This window comes from Chelonoidis abingdonii, chromosome 13 (assembly GCF_003597395.2).
Source record: "Chelonoidis abingdonii isolate Lonesome George chromosome 13, CheloAbing_2.0, whole genome shotgun sequence".
In the NCBI taxonomy this organism is placed as follows: Eukaryota; Metazoa; Chordata; order Testudines; family Testudinidae; genus Chelonoidis; species Chelonoidis abingdonii.
This window is the reverse complement of record NC_133781.1, coordinates 30216533-30242243: the sequence shown is the minus strand read 5'-3', so window position 1 is coordinate 30242243 and position 25711 is coordinate 30216533. Positions and strand designations below refer to the sequence as shown.

At 49.4% G+C, this 25711-nt stretch overlaps 1 protein-coding gene across 3 annotated transcripts in view; it reads right to left on the bottom strand.

The window, feature by feature from the left end:
- Positions 1-25711, bottom strand: part of SLC38A10 (solute carrier family 38 member 10) — a 47530-nt gene that overhangs the window by 7668 nt on the left and 14151 nt on the right. For 2 of the 3 annotated variants that reach the window (XM_032797290.2, XM_032797291.2), the window contains exons 7-14: positions 22920-23022; positions 21681-21863; positions 19592-19703; positions 18935-19041; positions 10747-10903; positions 3056-3226; positions 2261-2722; positions 1572-1694 (exon numbers count right to left, since the gene is read on the bottom strand). In XM_032797290.2, coding sequence (XP_032653181.1) covers positions 1572-1694; positions 2261-2722; positions 3056-3226; positions 10747-10903; positions 18935-19041; positions 19592-19703; positions 21681-21863; positions 22920-23022 — 1418 coding nt within the window. The remainder of the gene's footprint in view (positions 1-1571; positions 1695-2260; positions 2723-3055; positions 3227-10746; positions 10904-18934; positions 19042-19591; positions 19704-21680; positions 21864-22919; positions 23023-25711) is intronic. The other variant, XM_032797293.2, reaches the window with a different exon arrangement.

The window sequence follows — 25711 nt, the reverse complement described above, 5'->3', positions numbered from 1 at the left end:
TCTTTTTTCTTTTTTGTTTAAAGCAAACGAACAAGTCAAAAGCATCAAATAACCATTAGTGGCAGGATATGTGGAAAGCACCTTCATGAAATGGCCAGACAAGGGCCAGGTGAATGCTAGATTCTACAGACACTGCAGAAACAGCCACCTAAGCTCGTGTCCTGCACATGCACTGCGTACATGCAGCCTCTCAGGATATGGCATGTTCGGTGTCACCTCATCCAGAGCTGGAAGAAGCAGGGTACGCACGATCTGTTCCACGATGGAGATTCCCTGGATGTAGCCTAGTGCCTTCCAGCAATTCACGGGGCCTGCAGCTAACCTTCTCTTGGGCTGTTAGGGAACCTGGGCTGTTCCAGTACCACAGGTGTGATCTGCTGGGCCCAGGTTACACGGGGGCTGGTGGGGTTCAGTCAGTCTCTCTCAAGTCCACCATGGTGAGGACGTGAGCAACTGGGCACTAGCAGTGGTGACCTGGCGCCAGAGACGAGCCTGGATCTGAGTCTTGGATTTTGCCATCCCAGATTGGCAGAAGCTAGGAACGTTCCGGCGTCAGTCTACACTGCAGCTGGCAGCGTGCTCCCCTGTGCAGGTAGCCGGACACATGCTAGCCCACTAACAATAGCAGTGTGGCCACAGCGGCCTGGGTGGTGGCTCTGGCTAGTCACCCGAGTACAAATCCACCTGAGCCCCTGCTAGCTTGAGCAGACTGGTGTGTTTCTGTCTGCCTGTGACGGGAGGATGTGCCTTTGGAGGTACCCGACTGTGCTGGCTGAGAGGCCGTAGGCTCCAAACCCTTGCAGGGGTGGGAAGAGCCGGCTGGGTATTCTGGAGGCCACTACTCTCCTCTTGGAGAAGCTGAACCTCACAGACCTACCCATGTCTCATGAGCTAGCATGCAGCCCGTGAGCGGGAACAGGATCCGGAACTCCTCAGAACAGAGGTCACATAGCCATTTCCCATGGGGCTTTTATTCTGGTTTTGCTCTTGTTTACCCTGGGGCCTCGCTCTGTACTCTAGGCTTGCAGGGGGAGAATGGGAGAGAGCGCCAGGCCTACAGTCCAGCATGGGTCATGGCACCAGCAAGACTGGCGGAAGTTTTGCTTTGAAACAAGCCATCCTCTCCTGGAATATTTAGCCCTTCGAGACAGCCACTAAGCACTAGGCTATAGCTGCGTTTTCCCAAGCCATGGGTCCCAACCCATCAGTGGTACACAGTGGAGTTCCAGATGGGTCGCAGGGCTGGGCCAGGTCACAACCCAGAGCAGGGAGCTGGGCCCAGCCCCACAGGACAGGAGTGAGAGCGTGGGACAGGCTCGCTCTGCAGCGCCTCCCCTCGGCACCTGGCCGGGATCAGGGTGCAGTGCCAGAGCAGAGGGAGCATGCACGTAATGGCAGGCAGCAAAAAGCCAAAAGGACCCACCGGCCTAAAGTTACATGATCCCAACCACCGCGAACAAACCGTCTGGGCTGTACATTCTCACCTAACGGCGCAGCAGGCTCCCAGGGGGATTGGCAGCTGTGGGGTGGCTACGTCCCACTTCGTGCACCCGGTGTAAGGGGAGACTCACCCTCCAGCTTGCTGTCGACGTTCTCCTGCGGCTTGTCCTCGGCATTTCGGATCTCTCTCTGCTCTGGCTGCTGCGCCTGTGCTGGTTCCAGCCTGGCCGGCGGGAGCAGCTCCTGCTTCTCACCTGCGGACAGACAGACCGACCAACCCATCTCTTTGGTTGGAAAGGAGGAAGCGGCAGATGTTCTCTAAAAGCAGCTCCACACTCTGTCCCACCTCCCCCCGCCCGCCCCCCGCCAACGCAGTTTATATTCAACCTGACAACTGCAAGGGAAGTAATAAAAAAAATATTTAACACTCCTGGCAGAGAGCCAATGCTAACTACCTTAGCCAATTAAAATGCAAGAACCATCCGAGCTAGCTTTTAGATGGGCACTTAGCAATGTGTTACCTGTCAAGATCTCCCAATTCCATGTCCCCAGTGCGTTGTGAGACACGTAACAACAGCACGGCACCTGACATTTAGTAGGCTAGCAAACAATTGTTTGACAGATATTATAGTAGCTGTCAAAGACACCAGATTCCTCGTTTCCCCCAACAGCTGCTGAAGGGGCTGTGCATATTCACATGCTAATCTGGTGAAATTAGAAGGGAACACTGGAATGTAGGGAGGAGTAACCAATTGCTGCCTTCCCCTAGCCTAGACAAGAGGAGGATTTGCTCAGATGAGACACGCAGGAGATGACTTACCAGGGTCAATTTCCTTCTCTATGGACTTCACAAACTCCGCAACATTCCCAGGCTGCTGGAGATTTGCATTCTCCCTTCCACCTGCGGCCTCAACTCTCTTTTCACCCCCAGGTAGAACAGCCAGTGACCTCGGCTCAACCACCTGCTTGCCGGGCTCCAGATCTTTGTACAGTGGTCGGCCATCTCGTTGCACCTCCGGGGCATTCTTCAGGTCCTCGATGGGCCTGTCAAACTCTCTCTGGGCCCCATCTTCCTTTCCTGGTTCTAGGTTGGGCTCCTCTCTCTTGGGATCTAGCTGTGCAGCCTTCTCCATGGCCGGCTTGAGCCAATTTGCATTGGCTTCTTCAGACGGAGACTTGTTCTCTTCAGATTCTTCACGGTCCTGCCCCTCATCGACGACAACTGAGTCATGTGGGACAGGTGGCTCATGGCGATGGGCTTCTCCCACAGGTAAAGCAATCCCTGGGGAGAAGGGGAGGGGAGAAGATCAATGGGCCCCTCTGGTGGGATTTGGGGAAATTCCACCCAGCAGACCCATGTCATACCCGTGTGTACTCTCCTGCCCTGATATGTGTCACCCCTTCCAGTGAGCAGTCCTTGCTGCCTAGCCACGCACAAGCATATCCAGCGAGCCCCAGGAGCTGCCATGCTGGGCCAGGGAGGGAATCGGCCTGGACGGGGACGGAATCATGAATTATCTGCAATAATACTGCAGACCACCCCTTCCAAGTATGTCAAGTTGCACCTCTGAGCTCTCGCCCTCTCCCCATCCCCACAACCCCATCTCTGGGATACCCTGGTCAGGCCGGTCGAGCTGCACTTCCTCCTGCTGTTTGGCCTTCGCTTCGTCTCTCTTGGGCACGTCCATGGGCACCTTGATCTGCGGTTGTTCCATCTCTTCCTTCTCGTTCGGCAGCTTCAGTTTCTCACGGCTGTCCTCCGCCCCTTCTGCAGCCGGGTCCTGGACTGTAAGAATGGCACAATTAATTGAATGAGGTCGCACATGGCTGCACTGTCAATCTATAAAATGAATCGGGGCAATTCTTTTGTCAGCTGTAATCCTGTTTCTCCAGCTGAGTGACACAGGTCTAGGAGGCAATTTTGAGCTCCTCAGTCAATTGTTAGTTCTTAGTTTTCTTTACTAGCCATCACTCTTTTGTTATCAAGATACAGAAAAACAAGACAATGCAGTTTGCATGGGATGGTAGCATGCAGCTTTCATGAACTACCACCAGATGGCAGCATTGATCTTGCACTGGTTTCTGCCACCACAATTAAAGCTGCTGAGCTACTTTAATCTCTCAGAGCCCCGCGCTCCGGACCAGCACTGGCGGGGGCTCTGCGGAGATCCTCTTTCCCAGCTGCTAGGCTACACTCAGGACAGGAAAGGCACATCAGCTAGTTTCCTAATTTCCTTCTTCGCAAGAACAATTTCTATAACTGGCACGGGGATGTAGTGGGACCGGGTGGGGGGGGATCATAGATTGGGCACAAAATTTTTAATCGTGCGGGTGATTAACCATTGGAACAAACTTCCAAGGACAGCGGCAAACTCTTCGTCTCTTCATGCCTTGTCTGGAAGGCTGGATGCCCTTTTGAACAATCTGCTGTAATCAAACCCAAGCTACTGGGATCAATAGCGAGGTTACTGGGTGGAATTCTCTGGCCTGTGTTGTACAAGAAATCAGGCCAGATGTTCGAATGGTCCCCTCTGGCCTTAATCTATGAAATGGGAATGTAGGTGCCGCCCATAAGCCGCTCTCAGCAGCAGCCCACACTATGGAAATGTTTGAGAACCTCGGCTTCAGAGGAAAAACAGAGGAGGGAATCAGATTGTTTTCCAGCTTTTGGGAGATGAAATCACACAGAGCATTTTCTGTCCAATGAACTTGGAAATATTTACTTTCTCTATCACAAAAACACACTTCTCCACCCCTCCCTCAAATTTCCTTTGGGGAATTAATGCTATAAACTTTTTTCAATGTTCTCCTCCCCCTCCCTGGAACTGGTGCCGTTTGTTACCAGATGAATTCATGGGAAAGAGAGACTGCCACAATTTCAGCTGTGCGGGTCTTATGCAAGTTGTGAAATAGACGGAACGGTACAAGATCCAGGCCCGTGTGGGAAGCCCGGCTGGAACAGCTGACAGACTTGGAATGTTTGCCCGAGAGCACTGCTCCAGGTTGGGAAACTATTTCCAGTCTGGGTGGTTTTCAAGGTTGCTTTAGTTAAGTAAATATCACAGGAAGAAAAGGGGCCTGCAGCAATGGTGGACACTGCAGGTCACGCAGCCTGCATCTGCAGCCTTGCTCCCCTTCCCTTGGAAGATGGAGAGCCAGAGTCACTGCCCAGTGAAGCTAATGGAAAGATGCCGAGTGGCAGGCGAGTTTTTCTCCCAGTGGAGTGTGGCTGCGAGGCGTGGGCGACGGGGAGATGTACTCTCCCTTCTTTGCACCCCTCCCGGCAGAGAAAACTGATTCATGCGAGCTGCCCCTTTCCTAACACGGGGCTGTGTCCCTTTCAGCACATCACCAACCAGCACCTTTCAAATGTGACCCCACCAGACTCAGTGGCCCTCTCTTCAATCCCTTCATTAGCAGGCAGGGAAACCACTTTGCCTTCAAGGCAGAATCCTGGGGGCGGGCAGGGAGGAAATCAAGCATTTCTGAACAAATGCTGGGAGGATGGCAGGGTTCCCATGGAGGGCTGCCGAGCCCTGGGAAGAGAGTGCTCTGCCCTTAGGAGCAAGGATGTTCCCAGCCAAATTCTAGCCTCACAATCCACAAGTTACTTTGTTTGCCCCAGAAAAGTTTTAATTTTATTGTTATGGGGTCCCTGGTCACTATGCACTCTCCAGTCCTCTGGCTCATTCAAGAGAAGGCTCAATACAGATTTGCCGTACGCCCAGTGTTCCTTGGGGCCAGGGTATTATTAGGATTAATTCGACAGCAACCCCAACATTTCATAAGCAAAGCAAAAGGGTTCGGGAGCCAAACACACAGACCTTCCCCTCGGACGGGTAATGAAAGAGTTACAAGAAAGCAGGGTTCCTACCTCTGCCTTTTGCAGCAGGACTGCAGCTTAGCCAAGTGACCTAGGCAGACAAACCTGTGGCTGTCCAGCAGGCTGCAGCAGGTGAGCTCTCCCCTCCAGTGAAATCACTGGTGGAGGCCCCATGGCTGTACCCAGAACAGTCGTAAATCACGAGATGGCTAGCACGTTACACGCATTTCCAAAAACCACGCAGCACAACAAAAAGATAAAACCTCCACTCCGTAATAAGGCCAAGTTGCCGCTAAGCTGTCATTTTCTCAGCAGGAAACAAAATTAAGTTCATCATCTGGGCGTGAATTAATGGCCTTGCATGCTGCATGGAACCCTATAAGGAGCTATATGTGGGTTGCAGAGAACAATTTTGCTCAGGATGTGTAATCATCACTAACTGTACAGTCGCTTTTCAGGTCCCTTTGGATAACGTTACAGTAATGCTGGGCCTCTGAATGTTTTATGAGTGGCGCTGGACTTTACAGGCAAGGGCTGAGAGGCTATAAAAGCTTCTTGGCTTACAACAACAACAACATCTCAGCATCAGACGGCAAGAGGGCTTTTTCTGCTGCTTGCTGGGCCTTCCAGAACCAGCCAAGCACAGAATGCCCTCTAGCAGCTGTCTCCCTTTGGAGATATATTGGGGGGGGGGACTCAAGACTTCCTAAAACAGATTTTTTTTCCTCTTAAGTGGTTTGCCAACAATGTCTCTACGCTGCAATAAAATTGCATGATTAGCAACATAAAACTTCCCTCCCCCACAGCTTCTGGTTGGGATTCCAGCAACGGCCCCACAACGACGTTACAAATTACTCTTTGCGTGGTTTTTGCATCACTCTTGTCCACCATGTTAACGCCTGTAGTGGAAGCCTGCATCTACACCTCCTGCTTGTTCGGAAGGAGGAGGAGACAGCTTGGCATTGTTCTCCTCCTCCTCCTCAGCGGAGGGAGAACTGAGGAAAAGGAGGCCAGATGTGGCCTGGAAGAGCAGAGAGTGGATGAGGCCCTGGGAAGATTCTGTCGATTTGAGGCAGAAAATACATATTTTGGCCATGGTATCATTCCCAACACAGGGCTATTTTAAGTCCTTGACAGTGTCATCAGGCGCTGTCTCCCCAGGTCTAACCAGGAGAGGCCGCTAACAGCTGCAAAGCCTTTGATTTTAAAGGCTTGCTTCCATTGTCCGCTTTTTGAAACTGATCAAAGATTGTCCTCAGATCTGCTCCTGGGACTGGATCGGTCCAAGCTCAGCCTTCAGGAAGCTCACCGCCCCCACAAATTCCTAGCATGAGCTCAGGGGCGTTTACTGGCTACTAATAAAAGTTCTACCCTCACACCACGGCTACAGCACCCCAAGCCCTCTCTTTGCATGTCAAGATGTTTGGCCTTGGAGAGGGGAGAGGTTAGAATGAAGCAGGCCCAGCCTCAACAACATGATCAAAATGATTTGGCTGGCGCACAGCTGGCATGGAAGCCTGATCAGCTGGCATCCTCGGCAGAACAAAGTTCCTTGGGTTGGGGCTCTCTGAGCCTTGGAGAGCACCAACCATACTGTCGACACTTAGCAGGTAATAAGTGTCAACGTTCAACTCTTCTGGAAAAAGAATCTGTTCACTGACAAGGCTGCAAGACCTGAACAACCCTGAGCATTTTAACCTAGCTCCCAACAGCACTGTACTGAAGTGGTTTCACCTTTGTGGAAGACAGGGCTGGCTTTAGGCCGATTCCCCTGAATCGGGCCCCGCGCCCTAAGGAAGAGTGCCTAACTTTTTAATTTTTACTCACCCAGCGGTGGTCCAGGTCTTCGGCAGCATTTCGGCGGCGGGTCCTTCACTTGCTCCGGGGCTTCAGCGGCATTTCAGTGGTGGATCCTTCAGTGCCATGGAAGACCCAAAGCGAGTAAGACCCACTGCCCAAGTGCCGCTGAAGATCCGAAGCGAGTACGACCTGCCGCCAAAGTGCTGCCGAAGACCCGGACCGCCGCCGAATCAGGCCCTGCAGTTCCTAAATCTGGCCCTGGTGGAAGACCTACAGAAGGAGCCTCCTATTAGGGGGTTGGGGGTGGAGGAGCATCCGTGGCTGAATAGTTCAGAACACCAAGGAAAGGCTTGGACCCTGATTTTCAGAGGTGCTAAAGTCAACAGACGTTACAGGAGCTCAGCCTCTCTGAGCAGTGGGCACTTAAAGAATCCAGCCCTGATCTGGGCTGGTCAATTGTCCCCACAATCTCCAAGCCCAAGGCGAACGAGTCATCACAGGGAGCGCAGCCCCTCCCCACGCTCTGCAGTGGTGACAGATTTCACAAGGTTATCGAACAGCATCAGTGCAATTAGCTCACTGTTGTCTCCTGACACACCAGCCGTAAAAATGAACCAAAATTACTGGGTCACAGGCCCTATTAAAAGCTCCCTCACAAAGGCACTAAGGAGTGCTGCAGCAGTCAAGCTGCTCCTGCAACCGACAGCAGCGAAGGGAGTAACCGTGTCCAATCCACACTGCATACACGTCGGGGGCTGCTCCTCAGCTGGCAGGGACAAGCGGGGGCCCTGGGCAGGTTCCTTGTGGGGAATGCAGACTACGGGTTCAAGCTGAGCTGCTCGAGTGGCAACACCTCCATGAAAAGAGCCCTGGAACGAGCCTGTATCGATACCAAGCCCCACAGTGCACCCAGTTCCATCCCAGTCCCGTTAAATGTGAAACAACAGAATCCAAGGGGGCACCTGACATGAAATTCTAGCTAAAACAAACTGAAGCCCAAGGGTTCAAGGAGCGGTGGGGAAAGGTTGCTGTCCCATAAAGGGCATGAATCGAACCTTTGTTACAAGATATTGCACAATGAAAAAAATAAAATAAAATGAAGCCGCAACACTCAAGTAAGGAGCTGAAAAATATTACAAACTCTTAATCCGCCCCAGGAGACCCTCGGGGGTGCTTTCAAATACAGAGAGAAATTGCCTAATTAGCTTTTTTTTTTTAAACGGATAATTGCCTTCATGAGCTTACACAGGCAGCTTAGCAACCTTTTAACATACATATGCACTGTATGTAATAGCAGAACATTTCCCAAAGAGCCGCTGACAGTAAACCTCAAGCAATACAGGCAGAGGCCATAATGGGCACTTGGGTGTCATTAGTGAAAACACTATTCAGAGTTCACTGGTCAATACGTGTTCACATAAAAGGGCAATGTTCTAATATTCATAATCCCAGGGCCCACAGGGCACGGTTTTAATGAAAGTCTGTACAGTTCTGGTCTCCACAACATCAAAGAGACCAATAAAACTCCTCTCACATGCTGACAGGAGAACGCAAAATGGTAAAAGGCTCAGCTCAGCTCCAAGCTTTGCCTCAACCAGGCAACCCATCAATTAAAAGGGGGGTGGGAAAAACCCCCAAGAACATGCTAAAAACAAACTGCGTGCTGCCTGCAGAGAAGCCATGTGTTCCTGGTAAAGACTCGTGCAAGCAATAAGAACCAGATGTGTCCGATGGAGGGCACCTGGGTGATAGCAGGGCAGCCCCCAGACCTGCACGGATTTCGACTGACAGGATGCAGCTGCTCTGGAGGCTTCAGGGACACAGACTAGCTCCTTCCCAAAACAAACCAAGGCAGGACCAAAGGGAGGGGGCAGGAAGGTGTTGATTAAAGCAGGGTAATTAATTGCCAGCCCAGTCTGCCTCACGTGGAGATGTGAAGAAAGCAGCATCCCAGGATCAGGAGCGCTGCAGCGACTGAGCAGCAAGCAGGATGGGCTGAGTGGGCAGCAGCCTTTGCTCACAGGGAGCACAGTACACTGCTCGCCACCCAGGGCTGAAAGGCTCCCTAAGGCTGTTTGAGTTCATTGCTCCATTTCCTCCCCCTGGCCCACTGTCCCCGTCCAATCGCTTCCTCCTCCAACAGGACCAGGCTTCAAAGTCAGCGCTGGAAAGCACCTACTCTGCTTCCCAGGGCAGAGCCTCTCCTGGTGCTGACTGCGTTCCCCTCACTCTCACCGGGCTGGTAGGAAACAAACCAGAACTCGGCCAGGTTTCGCTGGAGCATGCCCATTAGAGCTGTATGGCCAGTCTCCAGGGAAATTTCAAATCGAAAAATGTCTTCCCCCAAGGTAGGATTATTTAATCCACCATCAAAGCGGCAAACGATCTGGGCTAATGCTGGCTAACTAGTTCTAACTAATGTGTGTAGGCGGGTATCTAGGATTCCCTAGGTTATGACTGAACACAAGCATCCTGCTCTTCTCCCTGCTTAACACAGGGATGGAGTGGAAGGGCAACTATGACAAACTCCAACAGACCCAGTCTTTTACGGGACTGTTTATTTTACCCATTACAAAACATGCATGAACTGAACACATGCTCTTTGGCCATTACTGCTCTGAAATTAAACCAAGAGTCAAGAATTAAACTGCACCCTTCCCCTGCAGCCTGGCCCCACTGAGTGTGCATTAAGGGTCTGAGAGTGTCTACTGCTCGGCCATCCAAGCCATCTCTGTGCAGGGGAGGGGGCGCACTGGGGATGTATAAAATCTGACCGTCACCAGGGACGGAGCAGAACAGGAGCGAATGTTATTGCACACAGCACCACTGTCTCGTAGACGCTCAAAGCTGTTCCCCAGGGACACGGACAGCGACGAGGAGGGAGTATAATCTCCAGCAGAAAAACTTGACTTTTTTTTTGCTTTCACTCTCAATAGCCGCGATATTTCAAAGCCCTGAAGAAAAGAAAACCCCGAACAAAGCCAAACTAGACTTGAAAAAACCAGAACATAACCACAGACGAGGAGCAGGGGAGGGTCAATCGACACCTGCTAGCGACGGCCTTGCAAAGCAGGCCCACAGCTGCGGAAGGGAGCGTCAGGCCATAATTCTATCAAGGGCCACAGTAAACAAATAATAAATAACACAAACCAGTAAACAAAGCTGAGGCATAATCACAGGCTTGAACAGGGCTAAAACTGGCTCCAAATGTATATCTTCACAACCAAAAAAAGTCAGTGCTCATAAATTTACATACCTTTGAGTGTAATGAATGGCCTGCTATTGAACCGTTGTACAACATGCTGGCAGAGATGGTGAAAAGTGGCCCTGTTCTGGCTCCTTATACCCTTTGTACAGGTGGCCAGTACAGTGCTATCTCTAGTCTCACGCGCACAGAGCTCCTTTTATTACAAGGCTTCTGTAGTTCCAGAGCCCTGTCACTAGGGGGAGGGGGGAGGGCCGCCCCTCTCACAACAGAACAAAAAAGAAAACCCAACTCCTGGGCAGAGACCCAAGAAGCATTTTGGAAAGCGACAAATACACTCTTTCTTGGAAACCTTCTCGGGAGGCCCTGGAGATGAGGCACTGGAAAAGGCTACCGGTGACCCAACAAAAGTGGCTTTAAAGGGGTCAAGACAGTTTGGGAGTGGGGCTGAGATGAGTAACACACACAGAACACATACCTGGCATTTTGACTTGAGCTTGGTCAATTACATTCTTAGCTTCTTTCAGCGGATCAGCCAGTTCCACTGCTTCCATTTTCACTGGCATGTCCTCCGTCACCGATAAGGTGGTATAGGTGCTAATAACCAGGATTCCCAGGCCAATCCCCAAGATGAGCTGCACAACAAATGGGTCAGCGCCAAAAGTTAACATACATTGAAGCAAACGTCACTGTTCTGAATAGCAGTTTTCATGTAAACTGTACCTCAAAACCAGTTCAGAGCTCAATTCAGGTACAGAAACAAATAAATAGTAGAAAGGGAGAAAAACTTAAGAGGGAAAAGGGTGGGAGAGAAAGGCAGTTTCCAGCGGCAGTTTGAAACGGGAAGCAGAGATGCACAAAAGTTGTTTCAGATACTAGAAGCTGCAGAGGAGAAGGCTCTTGCATGACAGTGCTCAGATTGTGCAGCCAGAAGAGGCAACTGCTAAGGGAGAGGAGCTGAGGTATGTGAGGCAGGCTAGAGTACGTCCAGACAGGAGGCTAATATTGCCTGCAAGTGACGACTCATTATATTACATTTCTATCAGTTAAGTGAGGACGACAGTCAGGCCAAGTTTGGTTTAAGCTTTTACAACCAAAAGAAAATCTTTCCAATCAGCTGTTGTTAACATCTCCCTACACTGTCCACAGCCTCACACTGCACCATGGCGCAAGTGCCTGAGGACACGACTAGTCTATTTCCAGCAGGACTAAAAAGAAAACAAGATGGTATCTGGGTTGAGACGAGAAAGGAATGTTGTGGGTTTCATCCCACTCAAAGGGAGAGCAGTGGGTATTATTTTCTAAATGTGAACTAACCAGCATGGAGAGAAGCCTGGACAATTAAGCCACTGCAGAGCTTACATCCAAATGTGCCAATATTTCAGACAAGAATCTCCCTGCACCTCTGATTTTAGAAACCTCGCAGAGTTTTGGAAATGTATGGGATACTCCCGCGGGGGAGGGGGTAGAGCAATGCAGGTACCTGAAGAGTAACTGAGAAATACACACAGGCCCAGGGAATGTTTGCCTTGCTTGAGCACTGGAGCTGCCAAATGACTGGCAGCTGCCCTAGCTGAAAAAAGGTACCAGTTGAAAATGTCGAGTGGATGGATTGTTGGCCAACACCACTGACAGTTTAGAGATTTAATTACACTCCAATGTATTATTTTTACCTAGTTAATCACAGTAATTGTCACTGCAACCGTTTCTCCTGGAACCTGGTTTGCATATCAACGCTGCCATCATATTAAGAACGACTGGTAGAAGGGAAGAGCCTGCCAAAGGCTATGCTGGAGTCACTGGCGAGGATGATGGTAAAGGGACCTGGACCCCACCATAAAGACCTATTTGTTCCCACACACACCCCTTCTCACAGTGGGGCATGAAAGCAATGGGAATAATTAAGTGCAAAACAGAAAATACCTCTGCACCTCTCCTGTAGACTATGCTAGCATATTTCACAAATAGCTTTATGAGACAGTCTCTCAATTTGCAAAAGAAACTCGCTTCTTTGCTACAAGATCTCCCGCCCAGTGGATGGAATTAAAGCACCAGGCTGACTGACACTCATACAGAGGGTAAGTGGATCATTCTTATTTATTACCAAAACAGACTCATAGAATCATAGGACTGGAAGAGACCTCAAGAGGTCATCTAGTCCAGTCCCCACCACCGAGGCAGGACTAAGTATTATCTAGACCATCCCTGACAGGTGTCTGTCTAACCTGCTCTTAAAAATCCTCAATGACGGAGATTTCACAACCTCCCAAAGCAATTTATTACAGTGCTTAACCACCCTGACAGTCAGAAACTTTTTCCTAATGTCCAACCTAAACCACCCTTGCTGCAATTTAAACCCATTGCTTCTTGACCTGTCCTCAGAGGTTAACAGGATCAATTTTTCTCCCTCCTCCTTGAAACAACATATTATGTACTTGAAAATTGTTATCATGCCCCCCCTCCCCAGTCTTCTCTTCTCCAGACTAAACAAACCCAATTTTCTCAATCTTCCTGCATAGCTCATGTTTTCTAGACCTTTAATTATTTTTGTCACTCTTCTCTGGACTTTCTCCAATTTGTCCACATCCTTCCTGAAATGTGGTGCCCAGACCTGGATGCAATACTCCGGTTGAGGGCTAATCAGCGCAGAGTAGAGCGGAAGAATGACCTCCAGTGTCCGCCTTACAATACTCTGTTAATACAGCCCAGAATGTTGTTTGCTTTTTTTGCATCAGTGTTACACTATTAACTCATATTTAGCTTGTGATCCACTCTGACCCCCAGATCCCTTTCCGCAGGACTCCTTCCTAGGCAGTCATTTCCCGTTTTGTCCATGTGCAACTGATTGTTCCTTCCCAAGTGGAGTACTTTGCATTTGTCCTGACTGAATTTCGTTCTACTTACTTCAGACCATTTCTCCAGTTTGTCCACATAATTTTGAATTTTAATCCTATCCTTCAGAGCAACTGCAACCCCTCCCAGCTTGGTATTGTCCACAAACTTTATAAGTGTTCGCTCTATGCCACTATCTAAATCATTGATGAAGATATTGAACAGAACTAGACCCAGAACTGATCCCTGAAGGACCCCTTGATATGCCCCTCCAGCTTGACTGTGAATCACTATAACTATTCTCTGGGAATGGTTTTCCAACCAGTTTTGCACCCACCTTACAGTAGCTCCGTCTAGACTGTATTTCCCTAGTTTGTTTATGAGATGGTCATGTGAGACCTTTATATTGAGATAGTGCCCAGAGTCCCACATGGATCAGGTCCCACCGTGTTAGTAATACAGAGCGATGCCTGCAGCTCTGTGGAGCTTACAGCATAACTAAGACAAGACCTGACAAGAGGGTGTAGAGATATTCAGAAGGCACACTGGAGGCAGGATGAGGAAAACGAGATTATGAGCAGGTGCTGACCTAGCCCAGTCAGATGACACACAGTTAAATATATTTTAAAGTAAAAATATAAAATAAATATCGTAAGTCCTTAGTGGGCGTCTGTGTAGCTGTTCCCAGGCGGCAGTTACCCAGAGGCTTCTTGGTAGAGGTAGGTCTTTATGGAAGGGATTTGAAGAGAGGGAGGAGATTTTGCAGATTAGTTTGGGAAGATGTTTCTTGCCTATGAGAAAGCATGAAGGTGCTCATGGGTGAAGAGGGCAAACCAGTGATGGAGGCTGGCATTGTCTGTGGACGGAGGAGGTGAGACATGATAGTGTGTTACAAAGGTGTCAAGAGGGTGGGAGGGCTAAGATGTCAGGAGTCTTAGAGGTGATGGGGTGGAGAAGAAAGAGCACGCAAAGGGATTCAGAGGTGTGGGGTGATGTGGGGCCAAGGAGATGGCTGTTGGGAATGTACCTTGGGGGAGGGCACATCAAGGGAGGAGGAGGTTGCAGTAGACCAGACAGGAGGTGCAGCAGCTCTGCAAAGCGTGAGGAGTGTGGTCAGACAGGAAAGGCCAGATCTTAGGGATGTTAAAGAGGAAGAAGCAGCAAGAACTGGTCACTGCCTGGATGTGTGGGTACAGAAAGAGCAGGACATCCTGCCATGCTGTGTACGCCAAACGCAGAGTCAGCGAGCTTTGCCACTTCTGCCCTCGGTTATCACGTTGTCCGTTTGCTTTCCCCAGAAGCCCCTCATAAATGCAGCACTGTGACTCGGTCTCTGCCACAAGAGTGGAGATGAAGAGTGTTTCTGCAAAAGGCCTCTTGCAGCACCAGCACAGGCCCAAGAGCTCTGGGGAAATGGGGTATCGGAAACAGCTGAAAGTCTGAACCATTTTAAACCTGCTGCAAATGGTGGTTTTGCTGGTTTAAAAGAAAATTCAATTCCTAGTGGGCAACGCGGCCTGGTCCCTCGAACATCTTCCACTCTGACATTCTGAGCAACTCTTCCTCTCAGCTTTCACAGGCAGGCTGGGTTGTCCATGAACCAACAACAATGCAGGGAGAGAGATGGGCAAGCTTCCCCGTCATAGCCTGGCCAGCACCCTGATCACTCCGCACACCACTGGAGAGGTTCTGGAGGCCACCAAGTGGGCCAAGCTACACAGCATTTTGTGTGGTGTGCACAGCTGGGGTTGCAGGTACTTGAGAGACAGCCAAAGCCCCCACTAGTGTCAGGATGGTTAGAGGGCACTAACTAGCCCAAAGGACCATCTCCTGGAGAAAGGGACTAGTGCAACCAAAGGGAATGCTGCGCAGTGAACAGTGAGTGGAGGCCGGATCACAGGAACATGTCTGCTTAAGGCCAGGAGGCCAGGTCCAGCTTGTGGTACAACTGCAGAACAAAGCCCATTAGTCAGAGTACGGTTAGCCAAGTGGAAGGCAGCAGGGAACGGCTGCTCCAGCTGAGGTCTCTGTCCAGTGAATTGGTCCAGTTCCCTGAAAAGGTTTGGCAGTGTTGCATGAAAACATTTCTTAAACATGCCTATGGAGCCTCTCATTAATGATCCCCCTCCAGTGGGGCGTGTTTTATAGTTCCCAGAATCAAACCTTGTTCCAAGCAACATCACTCAAAGGGTTAATTTTTAAAACACCCTCATTTGCAGGTGACTCCCATGAAGGTAATTGATCTGACACAGCATTTGCAGTCAGGTAGTTGAACAGTAGAATGACCTTGCTGGAATGCAAGGGGGGGGAGGGAAAAAGATGACATTTATCTCCCTTGTCGGGCTTCCCGTAATGCCAAGAGGACAATTATAAGATCTTTGCAAGATCACTTAAATAAGAATAAAGGAACTCGGTCTGCTCCTGCATCACGGCGGCTCATGGCAGGGGACTGCCAGAGAACGACAATGAAGAGCAGAGCCTCATGTCACATGATGGCAAAGCCCAAATGCGCCCCAGAAAGTCACTTGTGTGTGATTTACAAGCCTCCAGCTGGTGTCAGCAAGGCTTTGGGAGCTCAACCCCCTCACTGCCCCATCCCGTCAGGGAGCCTTGAACACCCTCTGCAGTCCCCATTTGTGCAAGCGGATTGTTTTGTACAGAGGATGGGGCGCTGCTGAACAGCTGATTCCCAAGCCTCACCCGTCGCAGAACATCCGCCAGCAGTAGCTTACCATGAGGCTATGGAGGGAGCACGGGCAAACCTGACCAGCAGGCGTGGCTATGGCCTTGGAAACATGTGTCTGCCCATTAAGGCAAAGTCAAAAGGCCCCACATACCATGAGGAGCATTCTAAACATTGGGGCGGGGGGGTTACACTGAGGAAGGAGACTCTCTTTTGCTTGCTGATGTCACTCAACGGTGTTAAGTCCCCCTTTGTACAGATATTAGACTATCCCAAGGTGCTGCCCTCTGGATGTGTTCAAGCCATTGGCAGAAATCTAAAAGTGCTTTTGCCCGGGGTAATTACTGTAGCATGTTTTCTAAACCCTTCTCTGTTTTGGACCTCGAGCACAGTTAGGAAACCCAGAGAGGAGAGAACGTTAATTGCAATCAGAGTATGGAGGAAGACTGCAAGATGCCTGCTCAGTCACTGGGTTCTCTATTGCACAGCAAAGACGTTAGGCTCTAAGAACTGTAACAAGTGTGCAAGACGACGGGGTCCAGCCACTGTCCTAGCAGGCAGGAGAGCCAAAGAAAGCCACTTTCCATCCCCACGAGCTCGGGAGCCTCTCTGTGCCTCATTTTCCCGTTATCAGACCGGGATGAGAGTGACTTCCTCACCAGAAAGGGCCTCGCAAACAAACTTATGTCAGCGCAGGGAAGCCTACACCTTCCTGTCAGAAGCTAAACGCTTTGTTTACAGACCTTAGCCTGACCTTTAGCAGCCAACCCAACTCTCCCAAATGGCAGCTTTACATGCCATGGCCCCAGTGTTCTGTGCGGAGCCGGAGAGCGCCCTGCACTTTACAAGACGAACCGGAGAGCGCCCTGCACTTTACAAGACGCTGTAACCACAACAAAGGGGGCAATTTCCTGATTCATTTACACCTCTGTGAGCCTGGCTTTAAGCTTTTAAGCTTCCCCTTGTTGCTGTTACCTGATCATCTTCCCAACACACCAAGCCTTTTAACTAAGCCACCCCCGGAGCTTAACCCAAGCTGCAATTCCCAGACTCTGGCTCGCTGCCAGCTGTTGACTGACCAGCTGTCTGTAATAATTAACAACTCCCTGGCAGAATTAGACACCCTTTGCTGGCCAACAGAAACATCTGGGGATGCAAATGCCCCACTACCTTGGAAAAGAACTTTTCAACCCTTCATCCAACTCCTCCACTTTCTAGTCTAAATGGCGCTACCCTTCCAGTGTTCAGGGATGTAAAACTCAGCTCTGCCTGACAGGGAGTCCCCCAAACGCTTGCGGCCTTCCAAGGGTCTGGGCACGGTAACGAATAACACAACCAGAATCCAGGACCAGAGGGCACGGGACAGAACTGCTCTCACTGGGAGAATCACATCATACGTTTTTTAGACAAAGGAAGAGGCCCATAAAGCTGGATTTCAAATCTTAAAAAAAACCAAACAGCAGCTCTGGTAACTAGACAGAAGATGGAACCACGCATGCAGGGAAGGGAGCAGCAGGTTTATTGTCCGGGGGTGGGAAACATGTCACATTGATGCCTCTTCTCCCCCATCATTCTCACTCATCACCACAGTGTCTGTTGATGGGGTTGAGGGAGAGAGCAGAGCTGCTTCTTGGGAGGGAGGGAGGAAAAAGCCAAAGAAATGTGAAAGAGCAGAAGTGCGGCATGGGAGCTTCAAGGAACAAATGAAACAAGTCTTCCAGAAGAAGTGGAGCAAGGAGAGGGTGGGCAGAGAACCCAGCATTCAAGCTGTAGGCCTGCGAGGAGTTCTGTGGCACCAGATCCCTGCTGGAATGCGTCCAAGAACAGGTCAAAGCAAGTATGCAAACCTGATGGGCAATGGCTCATTCAAGGGTAGGCCGGAGCCCCTAGGTAACCTGGTGACCTCATACTCTGCGTAAGCCACTATGCTGTGGTGGGGATTTCTGTAAGATACAGCCATCTGCCTTGCTGTCCTCCTGACCAGCATTTCAGGCCATGCAGTTCGTGAGCCTCAGTGCTTGGCTGAGAACAGCTGACAGTCCCCTCCAGGCAGTCTGTCCATGTCCAACAGCTCAGCCCATCCTGAGGGCAGGGTCACTTGTCTTGGAGAAGGGCCCCGCTCAGCATGAGTGAAAAGCAACCCTTGAAAGTGCTTTCTGTTCCCCCTGAAAATTCAGGTAGGCATTCAGCTCTTTCTTTGGGGTCTCAGCCCAGCCACAGTAGGACCAAAGTGTCATGATTCAGAGCGAGAGCCAGAAAGATGCGTCAAACAATGGAAAAGGAAAGCAACAGAAAAAAAAACACTCTGCTTTAAAAGTTTCATGTGTGTTTGCAAATCCACAGGTCATTAAACAGAAAAAGCCATTATTTCTGTAGGACCCACAAAAATGTCTTCTCCCCCTGTAGATTTTTAAGTTAACTAACAAATCTGACTCCCTGTGACTGAATGCTGGAGCCCCAACAGAAGCCTGTTAAACATCTTTAGAATATAAAGTTACTGTGAGAGAAAACCAAATCATGTTAATTTCAGCTCTATTACCAAAAAATCAGAGTTTGCAAGATAGAAAGCTCAAAACCAGCCAAGAGACATTTTGTTTCTGTCCCCTAGGAGGCTGATCAAAACTGGAGCAAGGGAAAAGCTAAGTTACCAAAAGCCTCTGAATGACCCCAAATTTTTCAGAAATCAGTTCCTGTAGCAAAACCTCTGTACGTGTGTTCCCTTTGATTATTATTATTTTGGCTAAACCAGAAAGCTGAGGGTCAGCAGAAGGACCCACCCCGACTACAGAGAAGAGTTATTTGTTTTACCCAGTGCAGACAGGTTGAAACTTAAGGCCCGTAAAGGTTTTATATGCTGCCTGGATTTCTCATTCTGTGGCAATACTGCCCTGAGCCCATTGGACTGGGTTTGGTAAACAACATTTCACATGTAAAGTGACTGCTTCTCTTGCTGCTACCCCACTCACTGAGCAACAATTCCTCCACTGTCCATGTGCTCGGGAGAGATTCTGGTCAGTGCAGCAGACCACAACAGCTCCCACCTGAAGGGGGGAGAGGGGAGTTGACAAGTTTCCCCTGCTGCAGTGAAACTAATGAAGTTCCCAGGCTCTACAGCGAGTTGGAGGAGAAGTCAATTAGCATCAGCACTGACCTGTGAGCAAAGGACACTCTTGTGGATTTTCCTGTAAATAAGAGCTGGGCAGATAAAACAGATGAGGCTTCCCATTGTAGCACCTGTTAGGCCCAAGACAGTCTCCACTGGCAAGAAAGAGCAAGAATAATAATAAATAAAGGTGTGGAAAATCCTTGGAGGAAGGGAAAGCATCTAGGGAGGTTGGCACGGTGCCACTTAGACTGCAGCCCTGAGCAACCCACTAGAATACGAGATGAGCCTCCAGCCAGCAGAGAGCCAGCACGCGGGTAAAATTAGTCACTGCAATTTATGCAGCACACAAGTACTTAGTCACCTTCTAATGACTTCACCCAGCTGCAAGTCACTGATGGGCTCTCTCTCTGCAAGGGCACCTCCTCACCAGTCCCCCTCCCTGCAGGTCGCAGCGCCATGAGAGCTAATGACCCCTCCGCAGGCTCAGCTTTTCTGTAGCCCTGTATAGGGAGCATGCAGACCCGGCCAGTGCTAGCTGGACAAGCCAGGGTGCGGGAGCAAATAGCCATAAATAATGGGTGTTCTTGAGAACACAAGATTGAACGGGGCACGAACAAAATGGTGTTGAGGAATGGGGAGAAAAGGAGGAGAAAGGACAACAACTGGGAGTTTCAGTCTCTATTCTCCCACCTCTGCACTTACCATTTGGGATCATGATGCCTCCAACCATGGTTCCAAACACGACGGCCAGCGTGAGGGCTTTAAATCGAAGGGGTGGCATGTAACCCCCAGCAGCAAAGGTGCCGTCTTTTTGCTATAAAAAAAACCCCAAAAACAATGAGTTAAGCTTCTGCTTTGCACCCACAAGTCTCTAAAGCAATTACCCAGCGTGTCCTGCTAGATAAGTCAGACAAGACTACGCAGCACTAGCATGGATTTCACCTGCCCATGCAACAGTCTTTCCAGGTACCGAGTAAGAGGGCAATTAGATGTGACTGAGCAATTTTAATGTGCAGCTTCAACTTGAACCTGCACAAGAACAGCCAGAGCTGCTAGTTCACATCCTGTGCGGAACGTAAACTTGACAACGGTGGCTCGGAACGTTAGCACCAAAACCTTCCTCCTCTGTCCTTCCTGCTTTGCAGGCAGCACCCCAGCAGAGGCAAGTGCCTGAGAAAGTTCAAGTGGTGGTGACGACGTGAGGGAGAGGGGGCCCACGGTTAGTAGGGAAAGAAGCCAGCTGTTGCTACAGCTAGTTGCCACCGGAGTGCAGTTGGGGATAGGGAAACCGTTCTGCACCACTGCCTCGTAAAACAAGTGGACTCAAAGAAAAAAGCCGGATCTGTGGTTCTGCAAACAGTCAATGGTATTTTTTGGGGCCACTCCTAGATCACAACAGGTCCCCACAGCTAAAAACACCCCTCCACATCTCCATAGCAGTGTGCGTTCAGAGCACTGCACAAGCATTAACTGAGACACCTGACCTGCCTAGAAGATAAATGGGTTAGCATTCTCCCCATTGTACAGACAAATGCAAAGCGACATGCCCAAAATAATCCAGCCAGTCCTGGGCAGAATCAGGATTAAAACTCAGGACTTCCCGATTTCCATGGCTTACTGCTCCAGACCACACTCCTTTCACCAGCTGGGCCACCACCACTCAGAACATGAGAACAGAGCCAAGGGGCATCGTATGGACTCCGGCGGCAGGATCTGGAGCTCTAAATTGCATGCCATTTATTTCCTGCCCCAAGAGGTTTCTCTTTAGCTGAATACACAAAGGTCTCAGAACATGCCGACAATACCTCCCTGTTATTTACTGAGCACCGACGGCAGGCTTAGTGCTGTTCAACACACAGAGGAGAACATGTTACTGCCAGCAGACTGACGGTGTAGTCACAAAATACAACCCCGGCCGGGAGAAGGCCTGCCTGCAGGGATGGGGAAAGCGCGGGAGGCAGTGATGTCGTTTAAGTTGTATTTCTATAGCTGACCATCACTGAACAGTTCTGAGGAAGCAGGACATGGAATGGAAGCATCTGAATGAAGGAGGGGGAGGTTTGGCCCACAAGAAGGGGAAACTGACTGTTCGGGGCATAATAGCTAAAGGTGCAAAGCTGAGTTCAAAGAGAGAGCAGGAAGAGGCAGCTGCAGAGATGTCAGGAGAAGTAAACTTGGGCAGAGCTCTAAAGATGGGGACCATAAGCTTGAGCTAGATACGGATTTCAGTCTGAGCAGCAGGAAATAAGGAGTGTTTCTAATGACTAATTCCTCCTCTCCTACTCCTCCGAGAGAGAACAACCTCAGCTCTGTACTGTCCGACACTTGGTATAAGCCAGGTCTGCAAACTGCTGTTGGAGCAGGGAACAAGCACTGCATATGACCTCCACTTAGGGGGTGGCAGAGCAAATACCAGGGTTTTAATCCTAGCACCTCTCCCCATTCAATTATTCTGTGTTATGCGAGGAGGACAAGACTCCAGAACTGCTGCCTATTAACAACTGCTCAGAACAGTCACGTTTTCACAGAGCCAGATTTATAAACAGCTCTGCTGTGATCCTCATGCTACCCCTATTAGCACACCACAGGCAGTTACAATTTCACTGGAAGCTGCAATACAGTGGATGGGGCTGAGGGTTCATCCGCTCTCAGTACCAAGTATCTGCAGCTAATCAGAAATACGGTGCCATCAACCAAGCTGTGTAGTCAACTGGAAAAAATAAAGGTGGCCCTTTGAAAAGTGACAGGGTCGATGGTGCAGGGTCAAGAGTAGCCTGCAGGAGGGTCTTACCTGCTGCTCAAAAAGAAGGGTGTTCAACGCCTGTCTGCATGGCAGAATCATCATCGGGAACCCAACAGCTACCGACATCATGAATCCCACTCGAATCATCTCCGTCACCAGGTTGGAGGGGAAGTTCATGAGCACATTCCCAGCAATGGCTTCCATGTAGCTCACGTAACCAAAGAATCCCACCTGCGCAATGGGAAAAAGAAGGGAGTGCTGGTGACACACATCTTTTCTGAACATCAGAAGTATGAGTCCGGGGGCTCCCACTGGACCCATCCTTACGGCACTGGGGCAGCTTGTACGATACTTTGCTTACCAAGCCAGAGAGGGCAGAGGGGAGTGACTGCAGGAGGGACGTGTACTTGAAATTTTTCAGAAGAGAAGCAAAGCCCCACAGCTACTCAGACAAGTGGGACAGAGCAAAGCATGTCAATTAAAACAGGGCAATGCCCAGCTAAGAAGGGACCATGTGGCAACTTCCTACAATGCAGATCTTCCAGTCGGCCCAGCCATAAGATCTTCGCTAATCAAGCTAGGTGGCTGGAGGAGCTTCCACCTAAAAGCCACTGACATTAGCAGCAAGTATGCACGGGTTTAACTGGGGGACCCCTGGAAGGGGTGATAATGGGAGCTGAGCAGCTGCCTTCCCAGTCCTTATATTGGTCTGAGTTTGCTAGTGGGATTAAGCATTGCAGCTGAGATGGCTGCAGAGTCCCATGAACCTGAGCCCCCCAGTGAGGGGGGCTGTAATACAATCCCATGCAGCCGCCTAGCTCACATGGGAGGCTATTCTTGGGAATTATTAACTGGATTTTATTAACTGGAGTTTTATGAGGCATAACTTCCTTTATAACCTTCCAATTGCAACAGGCTGATGGGCAGCTCTCGCTAGAGACGGCAGCTCATTGGACGGCATCTCCACTTTCAGTTACATGATTGGAAGACCGAGACCCAGCCACTACACATGGAAAAGAAGAGACTAAGCCCCCATGCCAACTCTGCTCAATGGGACCTATTGTTCCAAAACCCTGGGCTCTCTAAGCACCTCTGTGCACCTGCAGTGCGGCCCCCTTCCATTTTATTTCGCTTTCTGCAAAAAGACTCTTCACCCTCTAGAGAAGATAAGACCTGGCCCATCTCACGACAGCAATGTTCATGACGGCTCCAAAGCTTATCCCAAAAGTCACTTTTTTGGGAGGCAGGGGGAAAAGGGAGGAGAAAGGAAGGGTAGAGGCTCCTCACCGTAACATAGAAGGTGGTGACCACATTCAGAGAGGAGGCAAATATGGAGCTCATTATTTTAACGGACGGTTCATCCAGGCTATCGTAGGTTGGCAAGACCTGGCTGCAGAAAAGCAGGTTAACATATTAAGCAGTTCCAAGGAAACTTTCCAGAGAGATGCAAAATCAAGTGCATTCCCTAAGTTCTCTTGCTAAAGCCCAGCAGAGAAAAATCTCTGACACCTTCCCCCCCACAGAGCGTAAACACACGGCTAGTCCACAATTTATACTGCTAATGCCAAGAGATTTCAGAACACTCACAATTTCAAGTGTTGCAAAAATATTCACTCTCCCCATCCCCCACCACCACGTGGAGTTAAATGTGTGATGTAAACATCTTGGTCCAAAAGTGTTGCAAAATGAATGACCGTTTGTTCCACTGAAACACCAGTGGCACAGCTCCAGGCAGCACATGGGAGATTATTGTTCTTGGAGCGCTCTGTGCTGATAATTAAAGCAATGCAGTGTTTACAGAATAAAAGCGGGAAGAGGGTAAGCGCATCACACCCTCTAAAGGAAAAGTTAAACAAACAGAACTAAATCCAGTGCCTGGCATATTTCAGCACCACTGTGAGAGCCCAGTTCAGAGAACACTGGAAGCGTCAATTACACAGAATTGGGGGGTATTTATGTACTTGGAATGCACACGGAATCCACTTTTTCTACATCACTAGGTGCATATTTTAGCAACTCATTAACCTCTTGTTGCTCTAATCCAAGTGGCCACCTCTTGTGTACTACTGAGGAGAGCAACTACTGAGAGAGCAAGGGGAGGCGGGGTAAGTTAGACGGGCCGGAGGTACCCCCAACTCCAATGGACAGCAAAAGGAAGTGTGTGAAATGGAAGCCAAGCTGGGAAAATCTTAACTTTTTGTGCACCAAAATGTTCTGCACAAAGGAAACTGGGCTGTCCCTTTAAACTGCATATCGAGATGCATGCAGGAGACCATACGTAGAGCACTGTGAGAGTCACGTATTTATGGGGACCCAAGAGATAAATTCTCTCTCAGGGTCATGTAGGATTTAAACTTCTTCACTGATCTTGAAATAAAAACCCTTAATATAGCAACTGCCAGACATCATGGACTTTCCTCCAAAATAGCAGCAGGCCCAGCGGGGGCTGGAGCGGAGCGGAGGCACAGCAGTCAGTGTGTGCAAAGACACCGCTCTCTAGTCCAGGCTCACAATAGCAATGCAGCAGAACCAGGGAGGAGGAGACGGGGGAAGAGTGCCACGTGAATTTGAGCTGCAACCAATCCTCCCATGGTCGAACATCAGTGCCCATCTAGTCACAGCTGCAGAGTCCCTCAAATCCAGACCACATGCCACCGTGCCATCCTGCCAGTCAAAATCCTGTCTGGGTGGAGCAAGTGTCTGACATGCACACAGCAAAAAGCACGTCCTGACGTGCTTTGGTTTTATTTTTAAACCAGAATGGTCGTGCGGAAGGGCAATGAAAGACCAGATGCCTTCTCCTGACAAATGCTTCATATGCTGTTAGTTTAGGCACCTCCACATCACTGATGATCAAGTAAATATAATGTCTCAGCTTGGATTTGAGAAAGATATTCAGACCACATGCCTTTCACAGTTCTTGTGTTCCTGAGATGAGAACAAGGAGAGAGGGCACAAGCAAGACAAGTCCGAGCTGGAGCAAGAGAACCCTGGGTTTGTTTCAGAGGTGGCTAGAACTAGTTCCGTTCTCCTGTGAATCGGTATCTTCATCCCCACTGTAAAGCCCATCTCGGTTTTTGACTAGACTCAGGGTCTTATCCTGAATAATGAGTACCCACAAGCTGCCACTGACCTCACATCACCCCTGAGCGCCACTCCAAACCCACAGCAGTCAATGGACCACATTCTGATTTTGATGTACTGGTGACCTCAATGGTGTTACACCAGTTTCACTGGCATCAGAACCTAGGATAACGGGTTTGCACAGGGGAAGGTCATATGAATCCTCAACCCTCCTGTGAAATAGGATAAGCCCATTTTACAGATGGGGAAAAAGAGGCACAGAGGTTAAGAGACTTGTCCAAGGTCACACAGGAAGACTGTAGCAGAGCTAGTATCAGAACTCAGAGATTCCTGGTTCTCAGTCCCCCGGTGAATCTACTAGACCACACTGCATAATGGCTGAAAGTAGGACACCTCTCTGAGCTCAGCAATGCTAATATACATTTCAAAGGGCAGGGGAATTGAATCTACAAGTATGATCATACATTCAAGATAAATGAGAATAATGGTGCATTCTGCTTGTCACCACTGTATGTTGCATTTATATGTCTGAAAGGAAGGAACATGTTTTTTATGTTAGAATTATGTCTTTTTCTAAAGGTGATTGGAAGGTCAGCAAAATTAAACATCCCTAGTCAGAGAATAATATGCTAGTGAGATCACATGGGCTGGAGAGAGCATGTTTTTCTGATGCTTGGGTGAGGGGAAAATATAGGTTTTAGCTGTAGGTTTGGATTGCCATTTAAGTGGTATAACAGAATCTATATTTAGCCAGATAGATGCACACACTAGTCCAGACCATATAATCTTGCTGGGTTTCCAACTCCCTACAAATGTGCACTGGTTACTAAGAGGCAACCACAAGAAAAGGACAATTTTCTATTTAAAAAAAACCCTACAGTGGTAACTAGGTAAAGCTGCAAAAGAACACAACTTCTGTCGCCAATTATAATGGAGACATTAAACAGCAAGACTGGAGCGTGTTCTGCTAGAAACAAAGCTGCCAAGAGAGACGC